The following is a 10,841-nucleotide window of genomic DNA, read 5'->3' as shown; positions in this document are numbered from 1 at the left end:
GCACAGGCGAGGCTGGATTTGCACCCGGGTCCTCAGAACTGTTAGGCGGATGTGCTAACCAGTCAGTCGTCCACCATGCTGCCCTTGTGCATTATCTGCACCGTCAATCTGAAATAATATCCTGTTTTTAATAAAGGGACTGAAATTAGTTTGTTTTTGCGATTAATCAAGGCGGTACGGTGGCCGACTGGTATTCAAAAGCATTGGGACAAATGAACCATTATGAATACAACTCTCACTTTTTAATACTTGGTTGGAAATCCTTTGCGGTCAATTACACCCTGAAGTCTAGAACGCAAAGACATCACACAATGCTGGATTTCATAATCTCATTATTTCATGCTCTTTGGATCTTATATTGTGAGTTGACAGCAACAGATTCCAAATGCAAATAGCACAGTTAAAATGAACACTAGACCTTTTACCAGCTCCTTGTAAATGGGAGAATGAGAGAGTAACACACACCTTGCCTTGGAACAACTCAGCAGTCAATTGTTCCATTACTTTTGGTCCCTTAAAAAGTTGGAGGCATATATGCAAACTGTTGTAATTCCTATATTTTTCACCCGATTTAGATGTAAATACTCTCAGATTCAAGCTGAAAGTCTGCAGTTAAAACACATCTTGTTCGTTTCATTTCAATTCTATTCTGGCGGTGTTTAGAGCCACAAGGATGAGAATTTTGTCGATATCCCAATATTTATGGACCTGGCTGTATATTATCATTATCAGCTTTTCCCAATGCTCCAGGGCATTCTCATCTTGGCTGGCTACGTGCCACGATAGCACTTACTTTCTGAGACTGTGCAGAATACTTTGTGTGTTATGTCGTATCACTTTTTGAATTGATCATACCCCAGAACAGAAACTGAGACTTGGTTTGGTTTTCAGGAACTCTTTAAAATACTGAATATTGAAATTCACTGATTATACCCCATCTATCTCTTGTGTTTTCCACAGATTTTTGGATTTTTGAATCTGATCCTTTGGGCAGGTAACTGCTGGTTCATTTACAAGGAGACTTCGTTCCACAAGGATCCCAGCCCACCTGCCACCATGGAGGAAGGAGGGGTCCCTGGACCCTAAATCAGAGGCTGGTTCACTGGTTCTACTAAAAGAAGGCAATCTCCTCAGTTTCCATTATGAATTTTCATCTAGTTCTCCATTGATGTCACAACTGTTTTTATTTTTTTTAAAGAGCTCTTTTCTCTTCATACACTGCAGCTATATTCTAAAATGCTTACATGTGTGGGATTTAAACCTGGTCGTTATAAAACAGCAGGGTGCGTTTGCTTCAAGAAAAGTTGTTTGGTTGGAAAAAGAAGTTAATTTATGGTGGTATGATGTCAATGAAAGATGCTCTTGATGCATTCAACGACACAAGTAGCCTGTATCATTTTTGGAAATATGGAATATGTAAAAAAAAAAAAAATTAAAAAGGCAAATAACCAAATCTGCATGAAAGCACTCCCATTTATTTTTCAGATTTACTGATCGTAATATACTGATTATGTAACATGTATGTAGAACAACAACTATTTTTGTATTTTCTCATCTAAAGCATCTTCGCAAAAGACCCACAGCAACTATACCTAATAAAACTGAATTGTGTAAGCAACAACTTCCAGAAAGTAATCTACTGTGCTTTCGTATATACTGTATAGACTCCAGACAGTAATGCCTACTGCCAAAATGGTAGTATTATTCTATCCTAAAGGTTAAGATATCTTAAAATGTCTCATTTCAACCAGCAAACGTTAACAGGCCTTGGCTGTATAAAACTACTGACAGAATGCATTCTTGCATTTCTGAACTGCCTTCAAGGCTTTCGGAGCAACTAATCATTCAATATCAACAGCCATGCGGCCAGTAATTTTTTTTTTTTAATTGAAAGACAAGTATGAAGTATTAATACCCACAGGTGCTGCTGTTTTCAGATGATGATTCTTTTTCTTTTTTTTGTTGTCAATATCACTGTTAATTCCAAACACTATTGCACCACAATCTACTGTACTTCTTTACCCTTCAAGTGAGAAAGTTGAAATATTAATATAAGAAAAAATAGTTAAATCATCACTTGGAAGGCCAGTATTCTGCTTGGATCTGGAACAAGCTTTTGTACAGGACTACGGTGGAATAATTTCTAATATAAATCTTTTACACAGTTTTACATTTAATCTGTGCAACAACACTAAGATTGTCTTTTGTCATAACTTGCAGTAACCTTACTTGTGTGCAAACCACTCATATTTTTTATGATTGTGTTGTTTTAAGTTGGGTGTCTGTTTTCATCGTCCCACTGGGAAAAGATATTTGTGTGCAGCTTGTTTTTATTTCTGTAATTTGGTGTTCAATATACTTTGCCCATGCATATCTGTTTGCATGACTGAGCGATTATACTGTAGGTCAAGTAAAACCAAAATGTGGCATAATATGTTCAGTGTATCTGACCCTGCTGTTTTCCATATTCAGTTGTAGCAATCATTCTACCATCTAATATGCAAACCCTCCCAGGCCAACCACTGTCTTAAGTGCCTTGAAAGAGAGTTTTTTTTAAATATATGCATGTGTGGGTCGGTTTTGCATATATTAGGTAATTTACTATTTGTTTTACATACAGAGGGATCTACTAATTATTGTGTAACTGTGTTAAGTGTCTTGATTAGAAATAATTGAGTATCAATACAAATTAATTAATAAGATATATACATGACTGTGGCGGCACGGTGAACGACTGGTTAGCACATCTGCCTCACAGTTCTGAGGACTGTGGTTCAAATCCCGGGCCCGCCTGTGTGGAGTTTGCATGTTCTGCGTGGGTTTTCTCCAGGCACTCCGGTTTCCTCCCACACCCTAAAAACATGTGTGGTAGGTTGATTGAAGACTCTAAATTTTCCCGTAGGTGTGAATGTGAGTGCGAATGGTTATTTGTTTCTATTTGCCCTGCGATTGAAAGAAAATGGATGGATGGATATATGACTGTCATTTGAGATACAAACAAATGCTTTCAGTTATCTCATTGCATATTTTTTTTTTTTTATTTTAGTTTGGGGTGTGTTGATGTGTTACACATTGTTTTGACTGTACTTGATAATTTATGTATCCACTGTTATTATTTTTCCCCTCTTGAATTTAGATTGTAGTTATACTCTAGAGACGCATTTGCTTCCCCTATGAGAACTTCATCATTATATAACTTTCAAAATTGTTCCAGTGGTTCTCTATATTTTTCCTGTCTAAAAAGAAACTAAATTTAATATAATTTTCATTTGTAGTGATCTTTATCTATATTAATACAACAGTTTCATTTGCTAATTTCTATTTGAGAATTATTTTACCTCTGTTTAAAAAAAAAAAAAAAAAGCTTTTCTGGCTCTGTAAATATACTACGGAAGCGTATTGCATTCACTTGAATAAATAAAAAAAAAACTTCTACATTTTTTTGGAATATAGCTTTCTGTTTTTGAGTATTTCTCTGTTTTTCTGAGTAATCCCCCCCGCCCCCCCTGTTTTTCTGACTAATTATTTTCCACCTTTTTTTCTGACAATTTTTTTCTGAGTTATCTGGACACATCGAACCCACGTGAGAACCTGCGAACTGCAAGTGCCTCTTTGCGGACTCCGTAGTAAGCAACATGACCGGCTTATTTAGTTTGATCAAGTTTTATTTCAATATGGGTTTAAGACACTGGGAGATACTCCTGTCTTTGAGTCACATGAGTCGATGGTATTGTTATTAGTAGTTAGAAAAAAAATTGTCCGAAAAATGGGGGGGGTATTAGAAAAACAGGGAAAAAAATTACTAAGAAAAACAGGGGAAAAAAATTGTCATAATACGGGGGAAAGAAAATTCGACAGGAAAACTGAGAAAAAGTCAGAAAAACAGAAAGAAATATTAATAAAAACAAAGCCCTCAATAAAATTACTCAGAAAAACAGGAGTTTTTTTTTTTTTTTTTTTTTTTTTAATGCAATACGCTTCCATAATATAAAGACTCGTTCCAAAAAATGTGAATATCATGGAAACATAATAGATTATAGATTCACGGCCCACAATTTGAACAATTTCGAATATACATTTGTTTATTTTTACATAATTTGGGCTTCCAGCTCATAAAACCCACGAAATCAGGAATTCAAAAAATGTTAATACTGTGAAGAAATCAGCCCAAATTTGCAGGCCATAAATGTTTTAAACTGTGTCACACACGAATCATCTACTAAACTCAAAGCACCTGCACAGTTGTCATTAAATTGTTTCCATTTGGTTCAATTGTCTCAGTTGGGTTCAATATGGGGAAGACTGCAGACTTGACAACTGGCCAGATGACCATCATTGATACCATCCATAGGGTGAGTAAGCCACAAAGGTTAATAGCTGAGGAGGCTGGCTGTTCACAGAGTGCTGTGTCCAAGCATATCAATGGAAAGTCTAGTGGAAGGACAAAATGTGTCAGGAGAAGATGCACCAGCAAAAGAGATGACCGTGGGCTTCAGCAGATTATCAAATGGAGAAGATTCAATAATCGAGCAGAGATCCAGAAAGAGTGGAATGAGGTGGGAGTCCCAGCTTCAAAATCCACCACATTCAGACGCATCCGGGAGATGGGCTACAACTGTCGGGTCAAGACACTTCTGAGCCTGAGCCAACGTAGGAAGTGTCTCAACTGGGCCAAGGAGAAGGAGGACTGGACTGTTGCCCAGTGGTCCAAGGTCCTCTTTTCCAATGAAAGTAAAGTGTGCCTTTCATTCAGGAATCAAGGTCAAAGGTTTTGATGGAAGACAGGTGAAGAATAGAATCCAAGCTGCTTGAGGTCCAGTGTGAAATATCTACAGTCAGTCATGATTTGGGGTGCAATATCCAGTGCAGGTGTTGGTAAACTCTGCTTTCTTAAATCCAAGGTCACCACAACAGTCTACCAGAATGTTTTAGAGGACTTGAATGATTCCTTCTGCTGACTTGAATGATTCCTTCTGCTGAGGATCTGTATGGAGATGCAGATTTTATCTTCCAGCAGGACCTGGCCCCTTTCCATTCCGCCAAAAGCACCAAAACCTGGTTTGATGCCCATGCCATCACAGTACTTGACAGGCCAGCCAGCTCGTGGATCTAAACCCCATTGAGAGTCTATGGGGTATTATCAAGAGGAAAATGAGCGGCACAAGACCCAAAAACAAAGAAGAACTGACAGCAAGCATCAAGGAAATCTGGGCTTCCATAACTCCCTGACAATGCCACAGGCTGATTGCCTCAATGCCACGGCGCATCGAGGCAGTGATTAAAGCAAAGGGATTCCCAATCAAGTACTGAAGCTTAACACCGTTTTAAAAGTACCATATTTTGATTGATTTAATGTGACCCTAATTTCTTTTTTTTTTATACAAAAAATGAGAAGTAAATGGTGATTTCTTCACAGTATTCTAATTTTTTGAATCCTGATTTTGTGGGTTTTATGAGCTGGAAGCCCAAATTATGTAAAAATAAACAAATTAATACTTGCAATTGTTTAAATTGTGGGCCCTGAATCTATAATCTATGAAAGTTTAACTTTTTGAATGGAATTATGGAAATAAACTTTTCCATGATATTAAATTTTTTTTGAATGGGTCCATATATGGGGCACCGTCATAAACCACCCCACCCTGAGATATTGATCGTCTTGATGATTGGTTGAATTAAAAACAAATAGCGTTTCGCTTCACCTGTATTGAAGTAAGATGTACTTATGAAAGCTCCTTTGGCTTCAGACCTTCTTGGACGTCAAAGCTTCAAGAGAAATGTCAGTGGGAGGTTAATGAATGTCACTATTGCACAGAGGAGTAGTCTGATTCTTAATTCTTAATTGAGTTTTACACTGATTGATGCCTATGTTTTTAAGCATGGTGCAGACTTAACCACTTAGAGGGATTAGGAAGGGCCAAGCTGTGTTCGCGTGTAGTAGCCTGTGACTCCTGATCACCATGAAGAACAGACTAACACGGTCATTTATTCAGTCAGAAAAAGAGATGCAACATATAATAAAATGACTGCCTCGTTTGGATTAGAAACACCCAAACCAACAAAAAAATGTGCATGCATGAAATTATCTGTTCCACAGTTACAGAGTAAACACAATTCTCGTAAATCTTTGAAGGCCAGATGTTATGAAGTTTAATCATAATGGAAATTGTATATTTTTTGCATGTCTAAGACACAATTCATTGTCACCATGCTTTGCAGAATATTAAAAATACAGTGCTTACCAATTTTTTTTCGACCACCTGTCTCTATTTGTCTGAGAGACCATCCAGCATCATGAAGTGCATTCATGCTGACTCTTGTTTTCAGTGAGCTCTCGACCTTTAACCATTTTGAACCGGAATGGACCATTTCACACCGACTTGGCCAAATTTCAGCTGGTTCACTGTGGTTCCCCGAGTAGTCAGACATTAATCAATCTGTTTCGGACTGCAAGTAAAACACTAAAATGTGACATATTTATCAAGAAATAATAATATATTGTCATTGTTTTAATTTTTTTGTAAAACTAGATTTAAAAATTCATGGACAACAATCATTTATATATATATAGATATAGATCTCTCTCTCTCTCTCTCTCTAGAGAGAAAGATATATACATACATATGCGTGTGTGTGCATAGATAGAAAATCACTGATTTTTAAAGAATTTATTTGCAAATTATGGTGGAAAATAAGTATTTGGTCAATAACAAAAGAAGAATCACCTTTTATTGTCATGAACATGCATGCATGCACACAAAATTTGTTCTCTGCATTTTACCCATCACAGTGAACACATCCACATGTTAGTGGAACACACTGGAGCCGGGGGCAGCTGAAGCGCCCGGGGAGCATTTTGGGGTATCAGTGTCTTGCTCAAGGACACCACAGCCGTGAATCCGGGGGATGTTGGCGGATGGTCCAGTCGGGGTCTTGAACCTAGGTCCCCCACAGTGGCAGGCGATGATCTTAACCATTGGGCCAAGTTCATCTCAATACTTTGTTATATACCCTTGTTGGCAATGACAGAGGTCAAACGTTTTCTGTAAGTTTTCACACACTGTTGCTGGTATTTTGGCCCATTCCTCCATGCAGATCTCCTCTAGAGCAGGGATGTTTTGGGGCTGTCGCTGGGCAACACAGACTTTCAACTCCCACCAAAGGTTTTCTATGGGTTTGAGAACTGGAGACTGGCGAGACCACTCCAGGACCTTGAAATGCTTCTTACGAAGCCACTCCTTCGTTGCCCGGGCGGTGTGTTTGGGATCATTGTCATGCTGAAAGACCCCGCCACATTTCATCGTCAATACCCTTGCTGATGGGAGGAGGTTTTCACTCAATCTCACGTTACATGGCCCCATTCATTCTTTCCTTTACACGGATCAGTCGTCCTGGTCCCTTTGCAGAAAAACAGCCCCAAAGCATGATGTTTCCACCACCATGTTTCACAGTAGGTATGGTGTTCTGTTAAATATATTCTAGAAGTTATCATTTATTTGCTTAGCTTGCATTAGTATTATGGACGATTTTAGATGTCTCGCCTTCAAAAAGATGACTCAGCATCATCCGATGGAAGGGCGCCTGGACCAAGGACGTGATCGGATGTGGTCGGGGACGTGACAGGTGTTGGTCCAATGTTTTGTGTTGTGTCTTATTGTCTGGGAAAAACCCTCCTATTTTCAAATAAATGCAGGAGCGACGGGAGAGATTGTTTAGAGCGTGTTGAGAGGCTGTGATCTGAACAATCTCCCATACGCCCTCCTCATGAGAAAAAGAAACCAGTGTCTTCATTCCTTTTGTGTCTGTTTTTTATAATGTTGGGTAAGATAAATCCAACATTAAATTGGTCCTTCGAGCCGGATGTCAACACACCCGAGGATTCCAGTTGTGGAGCCGACTTCCAGTTAAGAGACCGTGGCCACGGCAAGTAAGACCCTTTACGGGACTGGTCTTCGTCCTCCTCAACTGGGATCTGAAGGTTGACGACAATCCACAGGATTGAAGACGACTGGTGAGTTAAATTTAAAAAGATTTTTTAGGAAAAAGGACGGCGGAGTCCGACATATTCCGCGAGGACGGCGGAGTCCTGTACGTACTTAAATTCCGTGTTTAATGAATAAAGAAACTAGGAAAGTTTTGTGGCGTCGTAGTTAAATTCCGTATAGGACGGCGGAGTCCTCTAATGAGCTGTTGACAGACGTAGTTAAATTCCGTATAGGACGGCGGAGTCCTCTGACGAGCCAGTGTGAATGAAAACTGTTTGAATGAGAGTGTAAATGGGAAATGGGAAACCACTAGGTTTTTCATTCCATACCAAAACAGTGGGAAAGTAAACGGTGGACTTTTGTGGATGCAAAGGCAAGAATTCTCCACTCGAAAGAGTTGAAGTGAGAATTACCACAGAAAGTAAATTTGAATCACCGTCCTACTGAAAAAAAACAGTGTTCTAGACTACCCTAGGTAGTATTACACTGAACCAAATTCTTTCAAATGGGGAAAGGAAATAGTAAAATAAAAAAACAGGGATACACTGCAGTGTAAAGGTTGGAGGTTCATTAAATTAAATTTAAAAGAAAAAAAAACAGGATCCTGATAAAATTTAATATTTAGAGACAGGGATAACCGAACACGGCTTTAATGGTTGGTTAAATACACAAAAAATAGCCGCGTTGCAGGAATCATATAATATAAAATAAAAGAGAATACGGACAAACTACCGCATGACTAGGCCAGCCTGCTTCCCAACTCAACAAATCCTCTTGTGTAAACATTACAGAGAATGAGGAGGTGGATTTCTATTTACAGGACATTCTGAGTTTGGACACTGAAAAACCTGAAATAACCTTGTCAGTAAATGGGAAAGAAATGAAATTTCTTTGTGATACAGGAGCATTAGAGACCCACAGGGGAGAACTTGTAGAATGCCCATTTTCGAAGTCCCGGAGTGCCCTGTGAATTTGTTGGGAAGAGATGGCTTATTCCAACTAGGACTTGTACTCAAACATGAATTAAACATAAATTAAAAAGAGAGGACCTCTATGTAACACTGGAAAACAGAGAAAGTGCATTCTATTACACAATCGATATCCCAGACAAACCACCGTTAAACATGGGAAAGGCCCTGTTGTCTGCAGCCTTGCAGCTTATCACAAAAATAGAAGATAAAAAAGAATGTGATGAGCTGCAGTAATACAGAGAGCAGCATGCGTACCAAACCCACGCACATTGTTAAATTCATTAAGACCAGACGCTACTGTGTTTACAGTAGTGGACATAAGTAATGCATTCTTTTCAGTACCAATAGAAAATAACAGTCAATTTTGGTTTGCATTCACATTTGAGAAAAAAATATATATATACATTTACTTGATTACCGCAAGGTTACTGTGAAAGTCCAACTAATTATTCACAAGTTATGACAACACGCATGTCTTCTGGCATCTACAGATGGAGAGACATGCAAAGATTCATTGACCTTACTGCATTATCTAACAGAAGAGGGACATAAAGTTAACAAAAATAAATTGCAATGATGTAAAAGACAAGTCAAATATCTAGGCCATAATTTAAGTATAGGAGGAAAGACTATATTAGAAGACAGGAAAGCTATAGTCTTAAAAAATCCTAAACCACAGACGAAGAAATCATTTTTAGGTCTGACAAATTATTGTAGAGCATGGATTCCAAACTATGCAGAAATTGTTGCACCATTGTCAAAATTAATGTATGAAAACAACCTTAAAATTACATCACCTGTTTAATGGAGTACAGAGGCAGAAAAGGCCTTCTGTGACATTAAACAACATTTGGTGTCGAGTGCTGCGCTAGGCCTTCCAAATTTAATAATAAAACATTCATTCAAATGGTAGATTGTAAAAGCTATTGCATGACCTCTGTACTTACACAACAATACGGTGATAAGCTAAGACCAATAGCTTATTTTTCAACTAAATTGGACAACGTAACGTGTGCATTACCACATTGTGTCACAGCATTTGTGGCAGCCTTGACGGCAGTAGAGAGCAGTTCACATACAGTGTCTGCTCTCCTATTGCAAACCAATATGGCGTTTTTATCACCTGCAAGACATTTATCTTGCATTGCCATCTTGCTGTCACAACCACATTTGACTGTTGAGCGATGCACAACCTTAAATCCAGCCACACTAATACCCTTACTTAATGAAGGCACGCAGCATGATTATAGGGAATTGGCTGAACAAGCTGCTGAATTTGTAACATTAACCGAGACATGCAAACTAATGATAAATAAAGATGGTACAATCTATACTAATAGCCAATATGAGTATTCCACAACAAGAACGCAATTATTGGGAAAAACAAAGTGCAAAACTATAAAATGAAATTTACATTAGCACAGAAAAGAAAAGAGAAAAAAAAAAGAGAGAAAAACCTATTCAAATGGGCTGCTATATTGAGCCATGCTGTGTCACATGTCTCAACCGGAGGGATGGTGGCACAGGTAGATTGACACTTTACAGCCCTAAAAAAAATAGCAGAAAGAAACACGTGGGTTCATTTAACACACTGTAAAAGAGTCATTTCAGCTGAGTACTCAAATAGGGAAGGTGAGCAAAAGTCTGATAACGGAGCGGGAGCAGATGTATAGATTCTGAAAACACTTGCTGGTCAGTGAAGAAAAAAGACACCAACCCTTTTAGTGAGAACTCAGCAGAAAGGCACACCCACGTTGGTTATGAGATTTGATAGGTTGTTACGTAGCAACTTTGGCTACTATGGTGTTGGTTTTGTTTTTGTGGTACATGGGACGTCCCACCCTCAATGATAAAACCCATTTTTAGATAGAAAATCACCTACCAA

At 38.5% G+C, this 10,841-nt stretch overlaps 1 protein-coding gene across 2 annotated transcripts in view; it reads left to right on the top strand.

Annotated features, from left to right (window-relative positions):
* Nucleotides 1-6,249, top strand: part of sypl2a (synaptophysin-like 2a) — a 47,229-nt gene extending 40,980 nt beyond the window's left edge. For both annotated transcript variants that reach the window (XM_061784798.1, XM_061784799.1), the window contains exon 6: nt 961-6,249. In XM_061784798.1, the coding sequence (XP_061640782.1) occupies nt 961-1,086 (126 nt within the window). In that variant the 3' untranslated portion in view covers nt 1,087-6,249. The remainder of the gene's footprint in view (nt 1-960) is intronic.
* The last annotated feature ends 4,592 nt before the right edge of the window (nt 6,250-10,841 follow it).

This window comes from Phyllopteryx taeniolatus, chromosome 9 (assembly GCF_024500385.1).
Source record: "Phyllopteryx taeniolatus isolate TA_2022b chromosome 9, UOR_Ptae_1.2, whole genome shotgun sequence".
Lineage (NCBI taxonomy): Eukaryota > Metazoa > Chordata > Actinopteri > Syngnathiformes > Syngnathidae > Phyllopteryx > Phyllopteryx taeniolatus.
This window is presented reverse-complemented; position numbering and strand designations above follow the sequence as displayed.